Source organism: Myotis daubentonii, chromosome 9, assembly GCF_963259705.1.
Source record: "Myotis daubentonii chromosome 9, mMyoDau2.1, whole genome shotgun sequence".
Lineage (NCBI taxonomy): Eukaryota > Metazoa > Chordata > Mammalia > Chiroptera > Vespertilionidae > Myotis > Myotis daubentonii.
In genome coordinates, this window is record NC_081848.1 from 24,466,083 (window position 1) to 24,493,956 (window position 27,874).

The 27,874-nt window shown below is 39.8% G+C and overlaps 1 protein-coding gene across 4 annotated transcripts in view; it reads left to right on the forward strand.

Annotated features, from left to right (window-relative positions):
• The window catches only part of MRE11 (MRE11 homolog, double strand break repair nuclease), a 78,966-nt gene that overhangs the window by 7,160 nt on the left and 43,932 nt on the right, over positions 1-27,874 (forward strand). For 3 of the 4 annotated variants that reach the window (XM_059708120.1, XM_059708121.1, XM_059708122.1), the window contains 8 exons: positions 971-1,131; positions 5,493-5,580; positions 6,395-6,536; positions 10,849-10,963; positions 15,145-15,330; positions 17,064-17,235; positions 19,070-19,150; positions 21,604-21,730. In XM_059708120.1, coding sequence (XP_059564103.1) covers positions 971-1,131; positions 5,493-5,580; positions 6,395-6,536; positions 10,849-10,963; positions 15,145-15,330; positions 17,064-17,235; positions 19,070-19,150; positions 21,604-21,730 — 1,072 coding nt within the window. The remainder of the gene's footprint in view (positions 1-970; positions 1,132-5,492; positions 5,581-6,394; positions 6,537-10,848; positions 10,964-15,144; positions 15,331-17,063; positions 17,236-19,069; positions 19,151-21,603; positions 21,731-27,874) is intronic. The other variant, XM_059708124.1, reaches the window with a different exon arrangement.

Here is a 27,874-nt window from a genome sequence, read left to right on the forward strand (position 1 = left end):
TGTTTGGTGTGGTTTCTTCTCCCTGGTTGCTCCATAGAATGCCCTTCCTCAGAATCTCATTTAGCCTCATAGTAACACTGTAGGCAAATCCTTCCCAGACTTAGTGTTCTCAGAGGAATTTCCTTTCCTCAGTTAGAATTCACTGTAATGGCATCTCTGCTCCTGGTTGGTTTACATACCTATTCTAGTGCATGTCAGTCTGACTTATCTCTAGATACAGAAGAGTTTGTCTCTTCCATTATATTTTGAACATTTTCAGTTAGGATAGGAATTGTATTTTATTTATCATTGTATCCTCAGGGCTTAGTACAGGGTATTTATTGCACATTGTCAGTATTTAATGAGGGCAGGGCCATTATTGATTTTGTACAGGGGTCCTCACACTTTTTAAACAGGGGGCCAGTTCACTGTCCCTCAGATCGTTGGAGGGCCGGACTATAGTTTAAAAAAAAACTATGAACAAATTCCTATGCACACAGTGGCGGCAAAAACACCCGGCGGGCCGGATAAATGTTTTCGGCGGGCTGCATGTGGCCCGCGGGCCATAGCTTGAGGACCCCTGATTTTGTAGATTATGGTTTCTTTAGCTGCCAGTGCCTGTAGGAACTCTAAATAATTGTTGAATAAATTTAATGAATAAGTTGGATTGAATTAGCTATCTCTTCCATAGGTTCTATTAAAGTGCTACATTTATCCTTGATTTGAATAATGGAAAAAATGTGATCACTTAGGGTTGCATCAGTTAAGAGATTGGTGTTGTAATTTGAAGATAGCTTGTTTGAACGTAGCTGAGAAAACTAAATTGGAGTCAGATTCATCACCAGATTGCAAGGTGCTTTGAATGAGTAAAATATAAAAATTTAAATTTTCATATATAATTGCATCTTACATATATATATTTTTTACCTTTCATCTATGGAAATACTTTGTCTATAAAACATACTAATTTTAACACTTTTCTGCTGACTAGGTGGATTTTATTTTGTTAGGTGGTGATCTTTTTCATGAAAATAAGCCCTCAAGAAAAACATTACATACCTGCCTCGAGAAATTAAGAAAATATTGCATGGGTGATCGTCCTGTACAGTTTGAAATTATCAGTGACCAGTCAGTCAACTTTGGTTTTAGTAAGTAAGTATATTTATGTGCTTACGTGAAGTTTCCTTATATAGAGTATCTTCTGTAAAAGACACAAACACATCAACAATGAGCCATTTCACGTTTATTATAGCCTGTTTTCATAGTAAATGTTCTTTGAATTTTCTGTACATCATTATATTAATTTGCAATTCCCTAATTAATGTGGGACTAATATCTTCTTGAATTTTTGTTGTACATTTTGATATCCTCTTCTGTTCATATCCTTTGCCCATTTTCTAATTTGGGATTTTTGCCTAATGCTACTGACTTTGCAGAAGTTATTTATATATTCTGTATAATTAGTATTTTTCCCCCCAATCAGTGGATTACCTTTTGACTTTGTTAATGGTGCCTTTTGTTGATTGAAATATTTAATTTTGATGTAGTCAAATATATTATAGTGTGGGGTTGTTGTTTTTTTTAGATTTGTGCTTTTGGTACTTATTTATGATATCAACCAAGAACCCTATGTCATAAAGATACTCATGTTTTTTCTTAAACATTGTATTAAGATACCACATTGCATTTAGTTGAAATGTTAGTTTTCTTAAGCCTATACCAGTTTCTCAGTCTTTCTTTGTCTTTATGATCCTGAAACTTTTTTTTAGATATATTTGTATTGATTTCAGAGAGGAAGGGAGAAAGAAATAGAAACATCAATGATGAGAGAGAATCATTGATCGGCTGCCTCCTGCATGCCCCCTACTGGGGATCAAGCCCGCAACTGGGCGTGTGCCTTTGACCGAAATTGAACCCTGGACCTCTCAGTCTGCAGGCTGACACTCTATCCACTGAGCCAAACCAGCTAGGGCTTGGCTTGATCCTGATACTTTTGAAGTGTACTGGTCATGTATTTTATAGAATGTCCCTCAGTTTGGCTTTTTCTCGTGATTACACTAGGATTATGGTTTTTGGGGAAGAATATTCCCCACAGAGGTGAAGTGCCCTTCTCATAGCCTATCAGGAGTACATGCTATCAACATGGTTTATCACTGGTGAGGTTAACCTTGATCATCTGGTAAAGGTGGTATATGCCAGGTTTCTCTGCTGTCAGGTTCCTTTTTTCCCCTTTCTATACACTATTTGTTAGAATGCAGTTGCTAGATCCAGCTGCACTCAAAGAGAGGGAATTAAGTTTCACTTCCAGGAGAGAGGAAGGAGTGTCAAAAAATTTATGGCCATAGTTAAAATTACCACTGTTACTAGTAAATAAAATATTTTGGGAGGGATATTTAGAGGCCGTGCAACTATTCTGTTTCTTCTTAAAGCTTGTCCACTAATTTTAGCATTCATTAGTGGCTCTTGCCTATAGCAGTTATAACTGTGCTGTTCTAATAGTGATTTTTTATTTTCTACATTTATTGATTGTCATTCTTTATTAAGGAAGATTTGTCCCTTGTCTCCCATTTATTTGTTTATTCAGTTGGCTCTGTCATTAGGAGCTAATTTAATTGTTTATTAGTATGAACTCATTTTTCCCCCTTTGGGTTATAATTTAAACTGTTGTAATCTATTTTGTTGTTCAAATAAATTGTACCAGCTTTAGTTATTGGGTGTTCTTTCAGATTGCCTCCGATGTCCTTTTGACATAGTAAATTCCAGAAGTAGTTTCAATATATGTAGGAATTTAGTATTTGATGAAGATGGCATCTTGTATCTCATATGAAAAATAGGGATTATTCAATAAAAGTACTAGGAGAAGCTGTTACACATATTTTGAAAATCTAAATGTGGAAAGGGCTTTCTAACTATGACAGAAGTCTAGGAGCCTTAACAGAAAAGATTGGTACTTTTGTCTTTGTAAAAGTAAATTTCTGCATGACAAAAACTGCCTGAAGCAAAGTCAAAAGTGAGTTCAACAAGGAAGAATATTTGCAACTAATTCCAAATTAAGGTCTAATTTCCCCAATAGATAAATAGTTCTTTCAAGTCAATAAAAAAATCCACTAGTTAATACAAAAAAATAGGTAAAGAATATAGACATAGTTCACAAAAAAGGAAATGAAGTGGCATTTGAACATGTTAAAAGAATATGAAAGATATAAAGTGAAGCTCATTCATAAGAAAGATACAAGCCCTGACACGGTTTGGCTCAGTGGATAGAGCGTTGGCCTGCGGACTGAAAGGTCCCAGGTTCAATTCTAGTCAAGGGCTTGTACCTTGGTTGCAGGCACATCCCTAGTAGGAGGTATGCAGAAGGCAGCTGATCGATGTTTCTCATTGATGTTTCTAACTCTCTATCCCTCTCCCTCTCTGTAAAAAATCAATAAAATGTATTTTAAAAAAGAAAGATACAAAATGAAGTATACTGAAATATTTCTCTCCTATTAGATTGGCATAGATCAGTGATTCACAATCCTGGTGCTCATTTAGCTACTTAGGGATCTTAAAAAATACTTATGCCCAGATGTCAGGCCAGTTAATCTCATTGAGTGTGTCATGGGCATTGGTATTTCTTAAAAGATTTCTTAGATAACTCGAACATGCAGTTAGCATTTAGAACCACTGGCATAGATTTGAAAGCTTGATGATAAAGTATTATGTTGGTGGAATAAGGGGAAACTGTCTATTATGAATTGCCATCTATAATAATAAAAGTGTAATATGCTAATTAGACTAGACAGCCTGATGACCTTCTGGACGATCCTCTGGATGAAGCTGCAGCCCAGCCCCTTGCACGAATTTCATGCATCGGGCATCTAGTCTATATATAGAAGGCTAATATGCAAAGTGTCCCTGTGGGAGTTCCAGGGGGAGACCGGGAGTTCTATCGCTTGCTGTGACGTGCGCTGACCTCCAGGGGCGGCATGGACCGAAGAAAGGCCCCGGCCAGCAGCTGGGGAAGGGAGGCCCCAGCCGACAGCCGGAAGGCCCCGATTGGCCCTGATCGTCAGCTAGGCTAGGGACCCTACCTGTGCACAAATTTTGTGCATCAGGCCTCTATCTGTATTATGTATAAATTTGTACAACCTCTATGGAGGGAAATTCGCAGTGGTTATCAAATTTAAAAAGGCACACATACTCTTTGACCAGTAATTCCCTTTTAGATATTTTCCTGTCCTCTTACAGGCACAGCTTTGTACAGGATTACTGACTTGAGCATTATTTATAAAACAAAAGACTGGAAATGGTCTAAATGTCCATTGGTAGATAACTACTTATAAACACATTATAATCAATACTGTGGAGTACTGTCCAGCCAGATAAGCACAAGGAAGCTGCTTATGGACAGTGCAGAATGATTTCGAAAATATGTTAAATGATAAAGGTAGGGTGCAGTAATCGCTATTGTGCTGTCATTTGTATAAGAAGGAAGAGGTGTATTTATGTGCTTGTACAGATATAAGGTAATTTTGCAAAGATAAATGACAAGTTAATGTCATTTGTCCCTGAGAAGGCGAGCTAGGTGACTTAGGGACAGGAGTGGATGGAGATATTAAGTTGCATAAGTAGAAAGTGATAGAGCTGGAATTTTTAGTCTAGGTTTTTGGATTTAAAAGTGGATGTGTTGTCCTAGCCAGTTTGGCTCAGTGGATAGAGCATTGTATTAAGGGTCCCCGGTTTGATTCTGATCAGGGACACATGCCTTGGTTGCAGGCTTGGTCCTTGGCCCCAGTCGGGGTACTTGCAGGAGGCAACCAATTCGTGTATGTCTTTCACATCAATCACATCAATGTGTCTCTCTGTCTCTCCCCCTTTCCTTCTCTCTAAAAAAAGAAAAATCAATGGAAAATATACCTCAGGTGAGGATTAAAAAATACAAAAAAGTGGATGTGTTTATTGCCCTTCCCCTTCTACAAATAAAAACCTTGCACAATTGCTTTTAAGTTTTTGAAACCTATTAATGTCCCATTATTTAGATATATCATTGTTTTATACAATTCATAAGCATTGTTATGGTAGGGTTTTATTTTTTTTTTTAATATGTTTTTCGTTGATTTCAGGGAGAAAGGGAGAGGAAGAGAGATAGAAACATCAATGATGAGAGAGAATCATTGATTGGCTGCCTCCTGCACTCCTCACATGGGGGATCGAGCCCGCAACCTGGGCATGTGCCCTGACTGGGAATCAAACTGGGAATCAAACCGTGACCTCTGGTTCATAGGTCGAAGCTCAACCACTGAGCCGCACGGGTTTTCTTTAATAAAGCGTAGTACTTTGACATATTTTCAAACTTAAATTGAAATAAATTGTTGCCTTTGATTTTATTTTTTTAAACTTCTCACTTGTGGTCATTTGCCAACTTAAATCATCCAGTTTGCCTATAATGCATTATTTTTTAGAGGATACTGGGGAAACAGCTTTTGTCTCTTACAGAACCTTTAAAAAAATTTTATTTTTTATTTTTTAAGGTTTCCATGGGTGAACTACCAAGATGACAATCTCAACATTTCGATTCCAGTGTTTAGTATTCATGGCAATCATGATGATCCCACAGGGGTAATTATTGGGTTCTTACAGTTGAAATTTTAGAAATGACCAATTTAGTTTGTCTGTGGAAAGCAGTTTTTATTAAAATAGAGTTAAAAAGTTAAATTGACTTTTTATCATTCATAAAAGCTTTTATACTGCTTTTTAGATAATTTTTAAAAACCTGGACTAACAATTGGTGTGTGAAGTATGCTTTTATTTCATTAGTGCTGAGATGAACAATAAGTAACCAGGAGTAGCAAAAAGCAAACATCTATCACTTGTACAGTGCTTTACAGTTCACCATGTAATCTTGTATCTCTTATCTCATAGAATCTCACCTGTAGGAAATGATTGTTTCATATACAGTTTTAAGTGTAAATTAGGTTATCTTATTACCTGTTTATTTGGAAGTAATAATAGAAGTCCTAAACTCAAAATATCTTTTTGTTTTATCTGTTAATGAATATTATAAATCACTAGTTATCTAGTCTTCCCCACCCCCCATCTTAAGAGGCCTCCTTAATATTACAAAGCACTTATTTCATGGCTAGCTTTTATTTTTCAGTGGCCAAGCCATCATAAAAATTGATGAAATAATGTTTACTTTGCATTTTGCATATGATCCCAGTTGGAGGTCATTTCTAATAGAAAAAAAGGTAGCAAAAACTTTTAGTACTGTAATTTTGTTTCGAGAAAACACTATGTTAATCTGTTTTTGTAACTAGTATATAGAATCTATGTTTTTGTAACTGGTATATAGAATATACTTTAATAGGTAATATGATGTGCAGATTACTTATTTTTAATATACAGTAATATTCTTTGAAAATATTTTACGTAGGCAGACGCGCTCTGTGCCCTGGATATTTTAAGTTGTGCTGGATTTGTAAATCACTTTGGACGTTCAATGTCTGTGGAGAAGGTAGACATTAGTCCAGTTTTGCTTCAAAAAGGAAGCACAAGAATTGCTCTGTATGGCTTAGGTAAGATTGTTTTATTATTTATGCCAATAAATATTTAATTGTTTAAGGAACTGGGAAATCAAATTCTGGAGTTAACTTTGTTGCTGTTTGGGGAAAAAATGAGGCAAATCTATATTCTCTATGAGTTACTATAAAAGTGATCGGAGGTTTGGGTAGATTTTTTTTAGTATTTAATAAGAACTAGTAGACCTGATTCTTGTTTTCAATAGCAGTTTCAGTGAAGAAAATTTTTTTTAAAATTAAATCTTTATTGTTCAGATTATTACAGTTGTTCCTCTTTTTTCCCTCCATAGCTCTCCTCCACCCAGTTCCCACCCCACCCTCTGCCCTTACCTGCCCCCACTGTCCTCATCCATAGGTGTACCATTTTTGTCCAGTCTCTTCCCCCACCCCCCCACGCCTCTTCCCCCCCACTCCCCCAGAATAGTCACTCCACTCCCTTTCTATGCCCCTGATTCTATTATATTCACCAGTTTATTCTGTTCATCAGATTATTTATTCACTTGATATTTAGATTCACTTGTTGATAGATGTGTATTTGTTGTTCATAATTTGTATCTTTACCTTTTTCTTCTTCTTCCTCTTCTTAAAGGATACCTTTCAGCATTTCCTATAATACTGGTTTGGTGGTGATGAACTTCTTTAGCTTTTTCTTATCTGTGAAGCTCTTTCTCTGACCTTCAATTCTGAATGATAGCTTTGCTGGGTAAAGTAATCTTGGTTGTAGGTTCTTGCTATTCATCACTTTGAATATTTCTTGCCACTCCCTTCTGGCCTGTAAAGTTTCTGTTGAGAAATCAGCTGACAGTCATATGGGTACTCCCTTGTAGGTAACTAACTGTTTTTCTCATGCTGCTTTTAAGATTCTCTCTTTGTCTTTTGCCCTTGGCATTTTAATTATGATGTGTCTTGGTGTGGTCCTCTTTGAATTCCTATTGTTTGGGGTTCTCTGTGCTTCCTGGATTTGTAAGTCTATTTCTCTCACCAGGTAGGGGAAGTTTTCTGTCATTATTTCTTCAAATAGGTTTTCAATATCTTGCTCTCTCTCTTCTTCTGGCACCCCTATAATTCAGATGTTGGAACGCTTGAAGTTGTCCCAGAGGCTCCTTACACTATCTTGACATTTTTGGATTCTTTTTTCTTTGGGTATTATTTGCTTCTTCGTATTTCAAATCTTTGACTTGATTCTTGCGATCCTCTAGTCTGCTGTTGGAACTCTGTATAATATTCTTTATTTCAGTCAGTGTATGCTTAATTTCTAGTTGGTCCTTTTTCATAACCTCAAGGGTCTCACTAGATTTCTTGAGGGTCTCACTAAATTTATCGGCGGTCTCACTAGACTTATTGAGGGTCTTGCTAAATTTATCAGCGGTTTCTAGAAAATTCTTGAAAAACCTTAAAAGTGTGGTTTTGAACTCTATATCCAGTTGTTTGCTTTCCTCCATTTCTGTCTTTTGTGATCTGTTTCTTTGTCTCCACATTTTGGCTGCTTCCCTGTGTCGATAGAGTGGCTTTGTGTGCTAGGTGTCCTATAGGGCCCAGTGGCTCAGCCTCCCCAGTTACCTGAGGTGGACACTCTTGGTGCACCCCTTTGTGGGCTGTGCGCACAGTCTTGTTGTAGTTAAGCCTTGATTATTGTAGGATCACTGGGAGGAATTGACCCCCAGGCCAATTGGCAGTGAGAATCAGCGGTGTCTGCAGTGGGAGAACTTCTGTGCTGGAGACACCCTTCTGGGGCAAGACTTGCTTCAGTGGGGCTTTGGTGCTCACTGAGTCTGCCCCCCTGAGTGTGTCCCTTATGGATCTGAGGAGTTGTAATCTGGATGGTCCCCCTCTGACCACTGGGTACACTGGCTCTTGGGTCTCTAAGGAGGTGCTAATTTAGCCTCTGCCTCAGGCTACCCAACAGGAGCCCAGCTGTGAAGCAATGCCAGCTGCTGTGGGGCCTTGGGCCTTCTTTTGGATGTTCTGGGTTTCTCTCGAAAATTTTTTCTTTAGTATCTACTTATTTTTCTTTCTTTTTTTTCTTTCTTTTAGACTTAGAGAATCCTGAACATTACAATTAGAGAGTAATTAGATATTCTGGAAGTCTTTGAAAGGGCTAAAGCTTCACTGTCCAGTGCAGTAACCAACTAGCCTCATGTAGATGCTGAGCACTTGAAATGGGGCTCATCTGAGCTAAGATATGCTAGCAGTGTCAAATATACGTCAGATTTCAACGACTCAGAAAAAATGTAAAATATCTTACCTGTTTCTTTTTACTTGTTTTACTTAATGTGGCCACAAGAAAAATTTATAGATTTGGACTGCACTTGTGACTCACATTATATTTTTATTAGGCAGTGCTAGTCTAGAGCTGTCATCTCTAATGCTCAGAAAATTTGCCTTATCAACTTCACTGTCTTCAATTTATTTAGTGTCCAGTAGGTAAAAGTCTATTTGCTAGGTTTTATTCCATATGAATGAAAGACCAATGACATTTTTAGAGTGCAAAGTTTATTTATTGTGTTTTCCCTGGGTTAAGTTCAGCTTGATATTTTATTTGTTTTATGGATAGAAATAGCTTTATTATGTATAGAGTATCATAAAAATTATATTCCATGTTAAATCAACCTTGAAGTACCCTGAGAGAAGTTGGGGGAAATTTTCACACTGTAGCCTCAACATAGTTTTTATTACTTTTTTGAGTGATTTTAATATAATAGAAGCTTTAGAAGTCTTATTTACTTCAGTTGTCTTTGAATATGTTCATAAAATAATCAGTTATGATGGATGGGTTTATTTAAACACTTTTTCTAGGGAGCTTACAGTCTTTGTCCATTTCATAATTTCTCTAACAAGTAGAAAAGCGTCATGATTCTATCTTCAAGTTATGAAAAATGAGGTTGAGGTATTTGTCTGATATTGCAAGTAATAGAGCAGAAGGTTTTCTTAAAAGAACTGGTATTTTAATCATTACAATGTTAGGGTTCATAACTTCAGAAAATGGTTGATCCTCTCACTTTCAGACCAAGGAAATCTCATTATGCTTCATTCATCCATTTTCTCTCTAACTCTCATCTCATCCTGTCTTGTTTTCCTTAACTGGACTCTGCCTACCCTTCACCCCCTGCTCTCACCCCAACCCTTCTCTATACACTCAAGAACTCTTTTTACAGTTAGCAATTCTCTCATTTCATCAGGAAATTGCTGAGTCAAGTATTGAATGTTGCCTCGGCTCTCTGACTGGCCCTGAGGTTACTGTGTCCCACACAGTTCTTCACAGCCTTTTAGGGGTTCAGGGCCAGAGGGTGGGCCAGGACGATCCCTGTTCTCCTGGTTCCCTGCTGCCACTGTTTCCTGCCTGCAACCTCCCTGCTCCCTCAGAGCTAATTGACAACTGGCTAAACTGCCCTTTCCTTTCCCTCAAAGTTTTTCTCTACCTACAAGTTTTGTGAGTGTTCTCAGTGCTTCAAGACTTAAATAAATCCACCTTCCAATGCCCTAGGCTTTGTATGCCTTGACATTTCCTCTCTAGTTATGGGTTCTACGTTCCACCATCTATTCCATTGGCCACACTCTAGGAATCCTCTTCAGAGGCTAGGCCTGTTCTAGCTCTTCTACTTTTGCATTGTTGGCTTTTCTCCAAAGCCTTGCCTAATCTCTACATAAAGTAGCAAGCTTGTCCCCTCACTGATATTACCCATTTTAACATTCTGACTTTTTCTCATTTTATAAGTCTTAAAATTGTAATCTGTGTGTTTGCTTACTTGTTTGTGTTGGCCTCCTCTACTAGACTAAGCTAATCCTCTGGGGCGGAGGAAGAATTATTTAAAATTTATTAAATTATTAAACAGCACAGTATTTTTTATTGTAATATTCAGCACAGTATTTTTATTTAAAAACAATATATATGACTATTTACTTATAAATACATTTATTTTTTTATCTCATCCCTCTTTCTGTGTATTTTATATTTGTTAGATCAGAAGTGCTATGTGCTTATAGTAAAAGGATAATGAAAACAGTATTTTAAATAGAAATGTTAACAATTTAATATAGACACTCAGATTTTTATTCCACATTTTTCAGATTTTGAAGGTGTATATGCTTGATAGGAAAACAATCTTTGAATGCATTTAACTGCTCAGCAGTTGTCGTGCAAGAACCTGGAACATATTCATTTGCAAATAATGATTCAAGATATAAAATATACCTCTAATTGGAAAATGAAATATTTAGAGAAGCACATAATTTAGAAGCAAAACATATTCTTCTTTTTTTTTAAAAAAGCTAAGAAACCAATTTTCAAATAATGTCATGTCCATTTCAGGATCCATTCCAGATGAAAGGCTGTATCGAATGTTCCTCAATAAAAAAGTAACAATGTTGAGACCCAAAGAAGATGAGAACTCTTGGTTTAATTTATTTGTGATTCATCAGAACAGGTAAAAGTATTCTCTGGAAATTGTTGAGTCCAGTATTGAGGTTCTCCAAATCTGTTTCCAGACTTACCTATTTGAGTAAAATGCTCCCCATTTTTTGAAAGTCGTCAGTGCAGGGTCAGGCAAGACTTAGATATGCTTTGTGTGACTGCATTTTAAAAGTTTTCAAAATACATTTATACCTATAAAAAATATTTAGGGCATATGCATAAGGTATATGGATAATCATAAAATGAATATGCCTAAATATAGCAAAGAAGTGGAAGTAGTGCCCTTCTCTGACCCCATTTCTTGCTGCATATCCCAGAGAGAAGCACAATCATCAGTTTTTATTTACTCAGCCCATTGCTTTTCTTTATTGTTTAATCACATATATATCCATTGGTATAACTGGAACCTTGCTGTAAATTTTGCAGCTGGCTTATGTTCAATACTAAAGGCCTGGTGCACAGATTCGTGCACCAGTGGGGTCCCTCGGCCTGGCCTGCGGGGATTGGGCCAAAACCAGCTCTCCGACATCCCCTAAGGGGTCCCGGATTGTGAGAGGGTGCAGGCCAGGCGAGGGACTGCACCGGTGCACAATCAGGACCGGAGAAGGACTGCAGGAGGGCTCCAGGGCATGTCCAGTCCATCTTGCCCAGTCCTGATCGGCCGGATCCCAGCAGCAAGCTAACCTACCAGTCAGAGCATCTGCCCCCTGGTGGTCAGTGCACATCATAGCCACTGATCGAATGGTCGGACACTTAGCGTATTAGGCTTTTATATATATAGATTATGTCACTCAGGTGTATCCATTTTGCTGCTTAAAAGTGTAAGTCATTTTAGCTGATGTATACAGTTATTTTTTTTCCTGTTAGTGAATGTTTTATATTATTTCCAGATTTTTGCTTTTTAAAACCTTATGCACATTTCCTGGTGCATATGTGCAGGTGTTTTGCCAAATTATTACATATAGCTGAATCAGCTTTCTTTTGTTAGTAGTTTTAAGAAGTTTAATCTTACTGATAAGGTGCAGGAATGGCAACTTGAAGAAGCAAGATTTATTATGTGATCATTATAGTAAAAAAGTGTGAGATCGTAACAGTGATGTCAGTAAGAAAACTGAGCAGTTATTAAGGAATAATCTCAAGGGATGTGGGTTTGATTTTTAGACCCTAGAGATATGTTTTCTACATAAAAATATTTCTAGGTACATGATCTTGCTCTGATTTCACTTCCTGCTCTGCCCTGCATTCATTGTGCTCAGCCACACTGATCTCCTTGGTGTTTTGAACTCACTGAACACATTCCCACCTCTGTACCTTTGTCATCTGCTTGTCCCTCTGCCTAGGTCTTTCTTCCCTTGCCTGCTAATCCCTTACATCAGTGTTCTGCTCACTTGTCACCTGTTAGAGAGGCCTTTCCTGACCACTCTGTAGGGCATCTCCTTTCCATGTCCCTTTTATTTTATTTTATTTTTTTAATATATTTTATTGATTTTTTACAGAGAGGAAGGGAGAGAGATAGAGAGTTAGAAACATCGATGAGAGAGAAACATCGATCAGCTGCCTCCTGCACATCTCCTACTGGGGATATGCCCGCAACCCAGGTACATGCACTTGACCGGAATCGAACCTGGGACCTTTCAGTCCACAGGCCGACGCTCTATCCACTGAGCCAAACCGGTTTCGGCTCCATGTCCCTTTTATTTATCTTTATCATATCCATCACTACCTGGCAAATTTTACATATATATATATATATATATATATATATATAGTCTCCAAAAATGTATACACACACTTTGAATAATTATAAAGACAGTGTTTATTAAAATACATTTCATTTTCAAAATAGAGCTGTCAGCTGTTAAAGTGTGTATACATTTTTTTTGAGGATACATCTTGTATTGTTTGTGTCCCTCACTAGGACAAGGACTTTGTTCACTTCTGTGTCTTCAGTATCTAAATATTTGTTGATTGAATATTGGTTTGCATTAAATGAATGTTAGATCAAAGTATTTGAATATTTTTACTTAAATTCCCAACAATATAAATTAGTGTTAGGAAAAACTTTTCCTTCTTGTTTTGACTCACATTGGTTTTCACATATCTGTACTAATAAAGAGCTAATATGCTAATGGTCGGGACGCCGTAACGTGTATGACCAGACCATTAGCATATTAGCTCCTTATTAGCTCCTATCAGCAGGAGGCTGCCTGCGTGTGCCGCGGGACGGAAGCGGGAAGGCACCCGGAGGAGGCGGGACCATTCTGTGCCGGGGATGGTGGGGGTGAGAGCCCGTAGCAAACCCCTCACCAGTCCTTCGCCACCCACCGCTCGCACTCATAGCACCCCGCCGCCCACCTGCCAGGGGAAGGAGCACAGCGCAGCAGGGGGGAGGCTTCCATGCTCTCCTCTGGCACCATGATGGGGCAGAGCCTTCGAATTGCTCCAGAAAGGGGCAGAAGCGGCGAGGTGCCTCGGAGAAGGTGGGACCAGCCCGAGGTGACTCGGGGACTAAGGGTGGGGCTTGAAGTGTCCAGAGAAGGCCAGAGGGGTCGGGGGCTGGGCCAGGCGTGTTGGAGCTCTGCGTGGAGAGGTTCGGGTGTCAAGGCAGGGCGGCGGGTGGGTGGGCGGTGCCACGCGACTTCGTGCACTGGGCTCCTAGTCTTTTGTAATAATAACTAACCTCGGAATAAAACCAGAGTTTGCAAATCACTTATTCATATGATATTTAATATGGAAAACTCTTATCTCTTATGTAAGTTTAATATTCTTTTTTTTAAAAAAAAATATATTTTATTGATTTTTTACAGAGAGGAAGGGAGAGAGATAGAGAGTTAGAAGCATCAATGAGAGAGAAACATCAATCAGCTGCCTTCTACACACCCCCTACTGGGGATGTGCCCTCAACCAAGGTACATGCCCTTGACCAGAATCGAAGCTGGGACCTTTCAGTCCACAGGCCGACGCTGTATCCACTGAGCCAAACCAGTCAGGACAACATTCTTTTTTTAAAAATACATTTATAAATATATTTTTATTGGTTAGAGAAGAAGGGAGAGAGAGTTAGAAACATAAATGATGAGGGAGAATCATTGATTGGCTGCCTCCTGTGTTCTTCCTACTGGGGATCAAGCCTGCAACCCAGGCATGTACCCAGACTGGAAATCAAACCGTCACCTCCTGGTTCATAAATCGATGCTCAACTACTGAGCCACAATGGCTAGGCAGACTTACATTATTATTCTCATTTTTATAATCAGTAATAAAACAGATGATGTTAAAAAAATGATTGGGCATATTTAGATATTTGTTTTTATTCTACAAAGTTTCAGCTTAACTCACTTTTATTTTCTGTGTTCTTTCTTTTTTTGCTGTATAATTCGACCAATTTATAGGTTTTTACTAGTGATAGAGCTCATGCTTTTCTGACTTGCCCAAAGCAGGTTATTCCTCTTTAAACCTTTCGTAGTTTGTATCTAAAAGTAAGATTGACTGCTTTCTCTTTTGGGTCTCCTACTTGTCTGTGTCCTTCAAATTTGTAAGCCCTTGGAGGAATGAGATAGTATCTTTATATTCTCAATCCCTTGCACAAAGAAGGGGATGTAACAATTCTTTAATGAAAGGAGAATAAAGATCTGTGTAGATCAGTGGTTCCCAACGTGGGGCACATTCCCCATAGGGGGCAATTTGATTTTTAAGGGGGGCAATTAGAGAATGAGTTATTAACAGTGAATTTTTTGCATTTCTTATGGTTCTAGTGGCTTCATATAGAGTATGTAAATATATTTTGTCATATTTATCTGTTTCAGTCCTCTAATACATGTTTTGAAACATTATTTGCTATTTTTTCATATCACTTCATATTGTTGTTATTTTTTTAAAACAATTTCTTAGTGATTTCTTCCTCAGTACTTCACCTGTCCTTTCGTTCTTTTATTTTTCTCTTTCATAGATGTCATGTTCTTTGGAAGCTTGTTTAGAGCAAGTTAATGGCCTTTCGGCTTCCTCTCCATAAATAGGAGTTGACTTTTTGAATAATAAGAATTATATATCACAGAGGGGGCATCAAGATTTTAGAGATGCTTAGGTGGGGCATTGCCTAAACAAGGTTGGGAACCACTGGTATAGATACTTAATATGAAAATTTTTTATATCTCTGAACATTTATATTATTTATTTTTTAAAATCTGGGTATAGGAGTAAACATGGAAGTACTAACTTCATTCCAGAACAATTTTTGGATGACTTCATTGATCTTGTAATCTGGGGCCATGAACATGAGTGTAAGATAGCTCCAACCAAAAATGAACAACAACTCTTTTACGTATCCCAACCTGGAAGTTCAGTGGTGACTTCTCTTTCCCCAGGAGAAGCTGTGAAGAAGTGAGTAATTGTTATCTTTTCGAAACTAACTTAAAAAAAAATCTGCTAAAATATTCTAATTATCCCAGAGTTTCAAGGTGCTAATGGTATGGTTATTTGTATGATAGGTTTATTTATAAAGATGGATCTTTAAAAAAAAATTAAAAAATATATACACACACACACACACACATACATACTAGTATATCTTTATTGGTTTCAGAGAAGAGGAGAGAGGAGGAGAGAGATAGAAACATCAATGATGAGAGATAATCATTGATCAGCTGCCTCCTGGAATGCCTTCTATCGGGGATTGAGCCCAAACCTGGGCATGTGCCCTGACCAGGAATTGAACCATGACCTCCTGGTTCAGCCACTGAGCCACACCGGCCAGACACATATTTCTTTTGGGGGGCGGGGAATCCTATATAATAAAACCCTAATATGCAAATACACTCAATGCAGGAGCTGCCCCCTGGTGGTCATTGAGTTCCCACAGGGGGAGCGCTGCTCAGCCAGAAGCTGGACTCATCGCTGGCGAGTGCAATGGCGGTGGCAGAAGCCTCTCCCAGACTGCGAGAGCCCCGGACTGCGAGAGGGATGTCTGCTTGCCGGCTTAGACACCCCCGAACCCCCCTACTCCTCGTGCACAAATGTCATGCACTGGGCCTCTAGTTATATAATGATGTAGTTAATAGTGATTGATAGTGGTTTTATCCTTTAATCCTCTCAAGTTCTGGTTGTTAAGATGATAAGAAGTTAAAGAATATGATAATAGGGTGTAAGTTAGCTGTTTTTTTCTTCATAGTATGCTGCTAATTTATTTTATATATGCATGTGCACGTATACACACACAGATTACACATATATATGTAATAGTATATACTACTATAATAGCCTTGATAACATTTTATTATACTTACTGTTATGCTTGTCTTCTACTAAATTGAATATTTGTTCAGGCAGAAAATGATGGAAGAGTGGATTTTATTCTGAGGAAGAAGAATATTTAACATTTTTTCCCTGTGATATAATGTCAAATTGCTAAAAATATTCTTAAGGGTATGATTTTATAAAGAACTAGAGGCCTGGTGCACGAAATTCATGCACTTGGGGTGGTGTGTTCCCACAAGGAGTGGGCCTAAGCCATCAGTTGGACATCCTTAGCACTGCTGAGGAGGCGGGAGAGGCTCCCACCATTGCTGCTGCGCTTGCCAGCTGTGAGCCCGGCTTTCGGCTGAGAGACTCTCCCCCTGTGGGATCGGGCCAAAACTGGCTCTCCAACATCTCCTAAGGGGTCCCAGATTGCGAGAGGGCGCAGGCCAGGCTGAGGGACCCCACTGGTGCACAATCGGGCCGGGGAGAGACACAGGGAGAGCCAGCCAGGGAGGGCTCGAGGGAGTGTCTGGCCCATCTCGCTCGGTCCCAATCGGCTGGACCACAGCAGCACGCTAACCTGCCAGTTGGAGTGTCTGTCCCTTGGTGGTCAGTGCACATCATAGCAATTGGTCGACTGACTGACTGTCTTCCCCCTGGTTGTCAGTGCATGTCATAGTGAGTGGTTGAGCAGCCTTAGTATGTCATTAGCATATTACGCTTTGATTGGTTGAATGGCCAACCGGACACCTAGCATATTAGGCTTTTATTATATAGGATTATTTTGTAAAAACTTAGAAATGTGGTAGTTTTGGTATGCACATTTTCCTGGGGAAAGTTACAACGTGACTAGCTTTTCCTGTCTCTCCTCATTTCAGACATGTTGGCTTGCTTCGGATTAAAGGAAAGAAGATGAATATGCAGAAAATCCCTCTTTGCACAGTTCGGCAGTTTTTTATGGAGGATGTTGTTCTGGCTGATCATCCAGACATTTTTAATCCAGATAATCCTAAAGTAACCCAAGCCATACAAAGTTTCTGTTTGGAGAAGGTAATTCTTCTAGGTAAAGGTCAATGAGATCTACTTTAATTGAGAGATTATTTACATTGAATTAAATAATTCAGTAGAGGTTAAGTCATTATACAGGATAGGATAAAAGTAGGTTTACAGTTGTTTGTATGGATAATAATTAATAAACGATACAAGAATAAACTGTTTCACATACTAACAGCTGTAAACCTACTTTTGCCCCATCCTGTATTACAGTCTCATGGAGCCTGTAAGGAACCACCTTTGTCAGTAAATGAGCTTAATTGTATAAAAAATCTTTTAAGTCTTCCAGATGGAGGAATGTTATATATTGTAGAAATTTGAATTAAGCCCCTCTCCCAATTCCTTTCCTCCTTCTCAAAAACATATACATAATCATTTCTCTCTTTTTACCCTGATTTGATCATTTATTTTATTTATGAAAGCAGGCAGTGGCTTTGATTGGGAATGGGAGAATATTATGATGGATGAGTAGAACCTTAACCTCTCTAATAATCTGCATTAGGCATCCCTTTCACCCTAAAAGCTACCCCAAGTAAAGTCTTAAAATGTGTTTGCTATGTACCTTAACCCTCCCCTTTCATGCATTTGCCACCCCTAAACCTCTGCAGAAATTCTAGAGCCACTACTGAAGTTGGTGAATGCACTTAATAATATGTAAGTTAACAGCTTAATATTCATTGCTGAAACTCCATTCTTACTCTGTGCTAACTCTTCTGATTTGCATTTTATTCTCATAAAAATCATATGAGGTAGTTATAATGATAATAACAATTATCACTGATATTCATTGCCTGCTTATATATTCTGGGCACCATTGACAACATTTTGCATTTAATCCACTCAACAATGCTGTGGATAGATTGTCCATCCACATTTTATAGAGAGGAACTGAACCTTAGATAAAGTAACCTGCCCAGTGTTGAAACTTTACCATTAACATGTAACTCACATAACTGAAAAGGTTAAGAGTATGCTGGTTTTAAAATGATTAGATCCAGAAACTCAAATTAAGATTATGGGTTTCTCTCTGTTTCCAGCCCCATGCAACCCATTCTGATGGTTTTTGTCTTTACTTCACTATAAGGAAGGTGTTTTCACATGGTGGCCCACAGACTTATACCTGTATCATTTCTCCCAGTAGATCCAGATAAACCCCTCACATTGGACTGAGGTCATGTGCTTGTTCCTAAACCCAATATCTGAAGCCAGGGAAATGGGAAATGAATAAACTGGTCAGGCCTGAGTCAGGGAACCCAGGGTCTCTCTACTTTGGCACAGCTGACAATTTTTTAAAATTTATTATTTTTTAAAATACATTTTTATTAATTTCAGAGAGGAAGGGAGAGGGAGAGATTGAAACATCAGTGATGAGAGAGAATCATTAATTGGCTGCCTCCTGCATGCCTCCTGCTGAGGGTCGAGTCTGCAACCCGGGCATGTGCCCTTGACTGGAATGGAACCTGAGCCAAACCAGCTAGGGTGGAAAACTGACATTTTAGATTGGGTAATGTTTTGTTTTAGGAAGTTGTTCTATGCATTGTAGGATTTTAAAAAAATACATATTTTTGTTGATTTTTAGAAAGAGAGGAAAGGAGAGAGAGAGAAAAACATCTATTAGGCTGCCTCCTGCATGCTCCCTACAGGGAATCGAGCCTGAAACTTGGGCCTATGCCCTCCCCTGGAGAACTGGCAATCATGGGACGATGCTCAACCAACTGAGCCACACCAGCCAGGGTGCATTGTAAGATTTTACCAATATCCTGTCTGACCTCTACCCACCGGATGCCAGTAGTATCCCTCCCTCAAGTCATGACAATATTTTTATTTTGAGATTGAAGAAATGCTTGAAAATGCTGAACGGGAGCGTCTGGGAAATGTTGGACAGCCAGATAAGCCTCTTATACGACTGCGCGTAAGTCCTATTTTATTTTATTTTTGAGTAGCTTCTATTTTAGATAAGTTGAACTTTATTGACTTTTCAGAAGATAGTATTGCAGAGTTTATTTCACTCTTTCGCATCTTTGCCCAGGTGATCATGCTGTGTGGAATGTGCTTCTCTCCTTTCGTACTTCCTTTAACACCCACTTAAGCTTCCCATCTTCATAGAAGCCTTTCTTGACCTCCCTTTAGATTCGATATTTCTTCCTTTGTGTCCTCAGTTTACTCTGTACATACTTTTTACAGCATCATTTCATTCTGCTTGCAGTTATTTATTTACATTTTTGTCTTCCCAGTCAGCTTGTGAATTTTTTGATGACTATGTTTTATTCATGGCTGTAGCCCTGACCCTCAGCACAGTGCCTAGTACATTGTGAACACTTGATAATGTTTGTGTAATGAACAAGCTTTGTGACTCCTAGGAGGAGAAAATCACAAATAAAGCTAGGCCGGAGTATAATTGTTAAAACATCTGAAGAATCTGGGGAAATCCAATAGCTTGAGCATTTCACATTTTCTGTTTTATAACATGACAACTGTGGAGATGGTCTGGGTACCACAAACATAGTTGCTCTGGGAGAACTACGTGTTCTCTTTATCAGGGTAGAAGGTCCCATGTTTCTCTTCCATGTCTGCCTAAAACCATTAGAACCAACAGACTGAAATAGAAAATTGGCATTCCTTTTCCTAAGCACAGCCAATTACTAATTCATTTCTGAAACAAAAGAACAGATAGTTCATGTAAGTAATATTCCAAAAGTACATTGTATTAACCAGAGGCCCCTCATTAATTCATTGACTCAGTGGATTAATATTTATTGAATACATTCTGTCCTGCATGCTTGGAACAGTGATGATAACACAGAGGAGCTGTTGAACTTGTGGAGCTTATGGGAGGTGGAGCTGCGAGACACAGTAAACAGATAGCAAGTAAATGAACAAAAGTCAGTTCATGCTGAGTGTGATGAAAAGCCTGAGTGGTTGGGGAGTAGTGTGGATAGGCTGGTGATCGGTGTAATGCTGCTTCCAGTGCATTGCATTGAGCACAGCTAGTTTAGGAAATGATTACAGTTGACCCTTGAACAGAGGGTTTGAACTGCGTGGGTCCACTTATATGTGGGTTTTTCATGAAATACTGTAAATCTATTTTCCTTATGGTTTTCTTAACATTTTCTTTTCTCTAGCTTTATTGTAAGAATATAATATACACATAACGTACAAAATATGTGTTAGCCAACTGTTCATGTTATCGCTAAGTCTTCTGGACAACAGTAGGCTATAATTTTGGGGGGAGTTAGAAGTTATATGTGAATTTATGTGTGGAGGGTCAGCACTTCTGACCCCCACTTTGTCAACTGCCTATCTCTTAGAAAGAAATGTAGTGTTTTTCTTTGTAAAGGTCTTTGTACCACTATATACTTTTTAAAAAAGAGAGAGCCTTGAGGGTGATTGTTAGCTTTAAGTAGATCCTGTGTTTTGAAGGGTAATCATTTCTCAAAGCTCACGGATTTGATTCTTTTTTTTTTTGTTTTTTTTTAAAATATATTTTATTGATTTTTTTACAGAGAGGAAGGAAGAGAGATAGAGAGTTAGAAACATTGATGAGAAAGAAACATCGATCAGCTGCCTCCTGCACATCTCCTACTGGGGATGTGCCCGCAACCCAGGTACATGCCCTTGACCAGAATCGAACCTGGGACCTTTCAGTCCGCAGGCCGACGCTCTGTCCACTGAGCCAAACCGGTTTTGGCAGATTTTATTCTTTTTCTACATGGATTTTCACAGCATTTATTCTTGTCAAAGTGAGAGAATATACCTAAGAGGATAGACCCCTTAACTAATGCATCTGAAGCCAGCATTTTATTTTGGTGGAGAATTTTCTTTCTGTTTTGGAAGTTTAAGATTTTGTTTAAAATTCCACCTCCTTTTCAGATGGTACTTCTGGTGCCTAGGCTACTAATGTTTTCTTTTTTTTATTATTATCCTCACTTGAGGATATGTTTTTATTGATTTTGGAGAGAGGGGGAGAGAGACAGATAGAGAGAGCGAGCGACAGATAGACATTGATGTGAGAGGGAAACTTTGATTGGTTGTCTCCCATACACACCCTGACTGGGCATCGAATCTGCAATCTTTTGGTGTATGGAATGACACTCCAATCAACTGAGTTATCCAGTCAGAGCACTACTAGTGTTTTCATGGGCAGATGTAATTATTCCAATATTATGAGAATTCTTGCTATATCTTGATTCCATCGAACAAAGTGTTTTGCATAAGCTTATAAACTTTCGAAGCTTTGTTTTTGCAGTTGAATAAATGGTTTAACACTCTTAGGATCTTTAAAATGAACTGTAGAATATTAATTTATTAACTTAAAAGTATTGAGCATAAACCTAAATGCTGAAATGACTTATTCTGTATTTCCAGGTGGACTATAGTGGAGGTTTTGAACCTTTCAATGTTCTTCGCTTTAGCCAGAAATTTGTGGATCGAATAGCTAATCCAAAAGATGTTATCCATTTTTTCAGGCGTAGAGAACAAAAGGAAAACACAGGTATGCTAGTTATTTTTACAAATTTAAAAATGTTCTTACAGGGTTTATTGTAAATCAGTCTTTAATAAAAGACAAATAATAAATTGACAGTTGAATAATTAAATTTCTTCTAAAAATTAGATAGCAATATTATATTTTATTTTTTTGAATGTGGTATTTTTTAAAATAAATCTTTATTGTTCAGATTATTACAGTTGTTCCTCTTTTTTCCCCCCGTAACTCCCCTCCACCCAGTTCCCACCCCACCCTCTGCCCTTACCCACCCCCACTGTCCTCATCCATAGGTGTACCATTTTTGTCCAGTATATTTCCCCACTCCCCACACCCCTTTCCTCCCCGAGAATTGTCAGTCCACTCCCTTTCTATGCCCCTGATTCTATTATATTCACCAGTTTATTCTGTTCATCAGATTATTTATTCACTTGATTTTTAGATTCACTTGTTGATAGATATGTAATTGTTGTTCATAATTTTTATCTTCTTCATCTTCTTAAAGAATACCTTTCAGCATTTCGTATAATACTGGTTTGGTGGTGATGAACTCCTTTAGCTTTTCCTTATCTGTGAAGCTCTTTATCTGACCTTCAATTCTGAATGATAGCTTTGCTGGATAAAGTAATCTTGGTTGTAGGTTCTTGGCATTCATCACTTTGAATGTTTCTTGCCAATCCCTTCTGGCCTGCGTAGTTTCTGTTGAGAAATCAGCTGACAATCGTATGGGTACTCCCTTGTAGGTAACTGACTTTTTTTCTCTTGCTGCTTTTAAGATTCTCTCTTTGTCTTTTGCCCTTGGCATTTTAATTATGATGTGTCTTGGTGTGGTTCTCTTTGGATTCCTTTTGTTTGGGGTTCTCTGTGCTTCCTGGACTTGTAAGTCTATTTCTTTCACCAGGTAGTGGAAATTTTCTGTCATTATTTCTTCAAATAGGTTTTCAATATCTTGCTCTCTCTCTTCTTCTGGCACCCCTATAATTCGGATGTTGGTTCGCTTGAAGTTGTCCCAGAGGCTCCTTACACTATCTTGATATTTTTGGATTCTTTTTGCTTTTCCGGTTGGGTATTATTTGCTTCTTCGTATTTCAAAACTTGGATTTGATTCTTGAGATCCTCTTGTCTGCTGTTGGAATTCTGTATAATATTCTTTATTTCAGTCAGTGTATGCTTAATTTCTAGTTGGTCCTTTTTCATATCCTCGAGGGTCTCACTAAATTTATCAGCAGTTTCTAGAAAATTCTTGAAAAACCTTAAAAGTGTGGTTTTGAACTCTATATCCAGTAGTTTGCTTTCCTCCATTTCTGTCTTTTGTGATCTGTTTCTTTGTCTCCGCATTTTGGCTGCTTCCCTGTGTCGATAGAGTGGCTTTGTGTGCTAGGTGTCCTATAGGGCCCAGTGGCTCAGCCTCCCCAATTACGTGAGGTGGACACTCTTGGTGCACCCCTTTGTGGGCTTTGTGCACAGTCTTGTTGTAGTTAAGCCTTGATTGTTGTTGATATCACTGGGAGGAATTGACCTCCAGGCCAGTTGGCTGTGAGAATCAGCTGTGTCTACAGTGGGAGAACTTCTGTGCTGAAGACACCCTTATGGGGCAAGACTTGCTTCAGTGGGGCTTTGGTGCTTACTGAGTCTGCCCCTTGAGTGTGTCCCTTATGGATCTGAGGAGTTGTAATCTGGATGGTCCCACTATGACCAGTAGGTACACAGGCTCTTGGATCTCTAAGGAGGTGCTAATTTAGCCTCTGCCTGAGGCTACCCAGCAGGAGTTATGGAGAGATCTTCAGATTCCTCTTCTTTGTTTCGGGGTTTGGAGGTGCCCAGAAGAGGCCCAGCTGTGAAGCAATGCAAGCTGCTGTGGGGCCTTGGGCCTTCTTTTGGATGTTCTGGGTCTCTCTGACCCAGCCTCAGTTTGTTAGGTAATTTTAGATCTCAAAGGGCCAGCCCATTCATATACAAAAGCCTCTGCTTGCAGCTTGGGTGGGGCAGGATCTCAGGGAATCAACAGAGCAGAGCAGACAGCTATGGCTGATCCTTAGTCCTGCCCTAACAGTCCTGGGGTCTCAGTGTCCTGAGGTAATCTCTGCAAGACCCTCTGAGGAAAAGCCACCCTTCAGTTCCGCCCGCTGCCAGACAGTCCACTTTCTCCCCGTGTGAGTCTGGGTCCCCAGATACTCACCCGGAACTGGAGTTCAGAGCCGTCGGGAGCTTGTGTCCCCCTCCTGATTGAAAAAGACACCGGTGTCCTCCATTGCCAGCCCTTTTCGCGCGTGCCTCCGTATCTCTGCACTTTACTTCCACACCTCCTCTGAGTCTTTCCTTGTAGTTGTAGAATTTCCACTCAGCCAGCCTTCCTGTGGTTCTGGGTGATGTCTGTTTTGTGTTTAGTTGTAGTTTTGAAGTGGATGTGCAAGGTAGCAATTTCAGGTGTTCACCTATGCCGCCATCTTGGTTTCTCCGCCTAGATAGCAATATTTTAAAAATATGTTTTTTTTTATTTTTAGAGAGAGGGGGCACGAAAGGGGGAGAGATATAAACACCCATGAGAGAAATATCTATCAGCTGCCTCCTGCACGCCCCCAAGTGGGGATTGAGTCTACTATCCTGGCATGTTACCGGACCAGTGCCGGGGTCCAACCCCAGCAGGTCCAGGGGTCCCCAAAGGTGTGGACGGAGTCAGCGAAGACTATCCACCCTCTTCCTATGGTGGAGTCCTATCCGTCCCGAGTGTGGAGGTTCTCAATGGGGCGGCTTACCTAAGGGAATTCTGTTCCAGGGGTTCCCAAAGGTGTGGACGGAGTCGGCGAAGACTGTCCACCCTCTTCCTACGGTGGAGTCCGATCCGTCCCGAGTGCGGGGCGCTTACCTAGGGGTCCCTGTTCGGGCGCCAGATGCCGGGGTCCAACCCCAGCGGGTCCAGGGGTCCCCAAAGGTGTAGATGGAGTCGGTGAAGAAGGAATGACACGGGGACAGTGTTCAGTTGATCAGCAACCTAGCCAGGATCTCTAGCCCGGATCTCCAGAGAGGTTCTGCTTCGGATCTCCAGCGAGGTTCTGTAGCCATGTTCCCTCGCTAGGTTCTCCAGCCAGGTTCTGTCCAGGCTCTCCAGTCAGGTTCAGTGTCCAGGTTCCAGTCAGGTTCTCCTGCCAATCTCTGTAGTCAGGTTCAGTCCAGGATCCCTTGCCATGTTCTCCTGCTAGGCTCTGTCTCTAGGCTCCGAGGCCAGTCCCTCTCCAGGATCCTCCGGCATGCTCTCTCCAGCGAAGTTCTTCTGTCTCTAGGCTCCGTGTAGGCTCTGTCTTCTTGATTCTGTTCTAAGTTCTGAGTTCTGAGTTCTGTCTCTCTGTCTGGTTCTGTGTTCTGAGTTCTGAGTGTTTCTGTCTTGTTACAACTGTATTTATACCAGTTGATTCAATCCTATCAATCTCTATTACAAAGGTTAGGGTGTTTCTTATCTCCATTCCAGGGAGAAAAGATTATGTAGTTTAAGCATGATTGTTCGTAGTTAAAGGGATTAATTACCCGCCTGGCACTTAGTTGAGGGGTTTTATTCCCTCCCTAACTTCAGGGGAAAATCCCTACCTGGGGATTCAACCTTTCTCGGAGAGGTGACCGTGGTTAAAACACAGTGCCAAGAAGGTGAGCAAACATATTAAGAACCATATGCCATATATGCCAGGTCCCTTGAAACAGCAAGGATGTCAATGGCTTCCAGAGGATGGAACTGTTAATTTAAAAACTTGGGTTGAAGTAGGAAAGCAATTAAAGAAACACCATGAATCTGAGGCGGTCCTGCCATGTTTCTTTTCCCTCTGGGATTCAATCTGTGACACCTTGGCACCAGAGGCAAAAACGGTTGAACTTTCTCAAAATTTAAATAGTCCCTCGGCTCCACCCAGAGAGGATACATCATCATTGTCTTCAGCTCACTCTAAAAGCAATTTAGCTATGCCTACTGATCGGGAGGAGAATAAATATCATAAACATGACCATTGGTCCTTTCCAGTCAGTAGAGAGGAGAGTGGCCCTCCCATTCAAAACAGGCTCCCCAAATTAGAAAGGAAGCCTAAACCAGGTCCTGTGGCTCCTAGGAGCTCCATGTCTAAATTTCAAAGGGCGATAAGAGAAGCTGAAGCTAATGGAGATCTTGAATTCTCACTCTGCTTCCCAGTTACATATGAGAATGAGTCTGGTGGGAATAGAAACCCCACCTTGGAGCCTATACCTTACAAAGTACTTAAAGAATTAAAATTGGCCTGCTCTGAATATGGACCTCTAGCTCCTTACACACAAACCTTGGTAGAAACCCTAGCCAGTAAATGGATGACTCCTTATGATTGGTCACAGGTTTGTAAATCCTGTCTCTCAGGAGGCGATTACTTATTATGGAAAACTGAATATGATGATCTTGCTAAGAAAGCTGTAGCCACTAGTGGAAAAACCAGAAAAGGAATAACCCTAGACATGATATTAGGAGAAGGTGATTTTAACACGGCTGAGGAGCAAATGAATATGCCCACAGAGGCACTTACCAAAGTAACCAGTTGTGCACTAAGTGTCTGGAAATCCCTACCGTGTACAGCAGGAAAAACAACCACCCTTACAGAGGTTAAACAGAAGGTCGAGGAACCATATCAGGATTTCCTTTCTCGCCTCATGCAGGCAGTCAAGAGAGTAATCAATAACAAAGAGGCAGCCGATATCCTAATCAAACAACTGGCTTTTGAAAATGCTAATAATACCTGTCAGGCTTTATTAAGGCCGATTCGCAGAACAGGAACTATAAATGATTTTATAAAACAGTGTGCTGATGTAAGTCCAGCATTTATACAGGGTGTAGCTATAGCTGCAGCTCTCAAAGGGGAGACATACCCTCAATATGTACAGGCTATAGGACAAGCCAGCAATAATATAGGTAATAAAAGAAATATGAACTGCTACTCTTGTGGCTTATCTGGGCACTTTAGCAGAGAATGCCCAAATAAAAATAATAATAATACTCAGGCCAGATGGCAAGCTCCTCGACAGCCTGGAAATAGATTAGGGAATAATATTAACCCTCCAAAAACCGTTTGTCCCCGATGTCAGAAAGGATTCCATTGGGCAAAGGAATGTAGATCAAAATACCATAAAAATGGTCGGCCTTTAAACTCTACAAATAGCTCCCAAGGAGGTTATATCCCATCACCTCAATTGGGAAACTTGAGAAGGGGCCAGCCCCAGGCCCCTGCAATAATAGGGGCATCAACCTTCAACCCCTCTGCAAATTTCGATCAGTCAGTGACCTCTTCAGGGCAACCCCAGGCAGTGCAGGATTGGACCTCCACTCAACCACCCACGCAATACTAACCCCAGACTCGCCAGTAGCAGCCATTCCTACAGGAGTGTCTGGGCCGCTGCCTGAGGGAACCGTAGGTTTAATATTAGGGCGGAGCTCCACCTCCTTACAGGGGATCTTAGTCATCCCAGGAGTTGTTGATGCAGACTACACAGGAGAAATACAGATTTTACTTTCCCCACCCACCACAACTATACAGATTCAGCCCAACCAGAGAATTGCCCAATTAATCCTGTTACCAATACATAAAATAGGGACAGCTGTTACCCAGGAAGCTAGAGGGGCCGGAGGCTTTGGATCTAGCGATGCAGCATTTTGGATACAAGAAATCCATGCTACTAGACCTACAAAAATTTTACAAATTCAGGGAAAATCCCTACCTGGGGATTCAACCTTTCTCGGAGAGGTGACCTTGGTTAAAACACAGTGCCAAGAAGGTGAGCAAACATATTAAGAACCATATGCCATATATGCCAGGTCCCTTGAAACAGCAAGGATGGACCGGCTCCCGGCAGACCAGGAATTGAACCAGCGACCTCTTGGATGTATAGGACAATGTTCAACTGAGCCACACTGGCTGGGCAATAGCAGTCATTTTTAAACTTATGTGGATATCAAAAAGAAATGGAAGGCTTTCCCTGCAGATGTACTTTTTTTAAAAACAGTACTGCTGAGTATCAGCATACACAGACGTTACAGATTTATTGTTCAAAATAAATATTTATTATTTATTATACATTATTCATGTTCAGAGAATATATTCTCAAAGTTTGCATTATTAAGTATTTCAGCTTTAGGGTGTACAGTGATTTAGG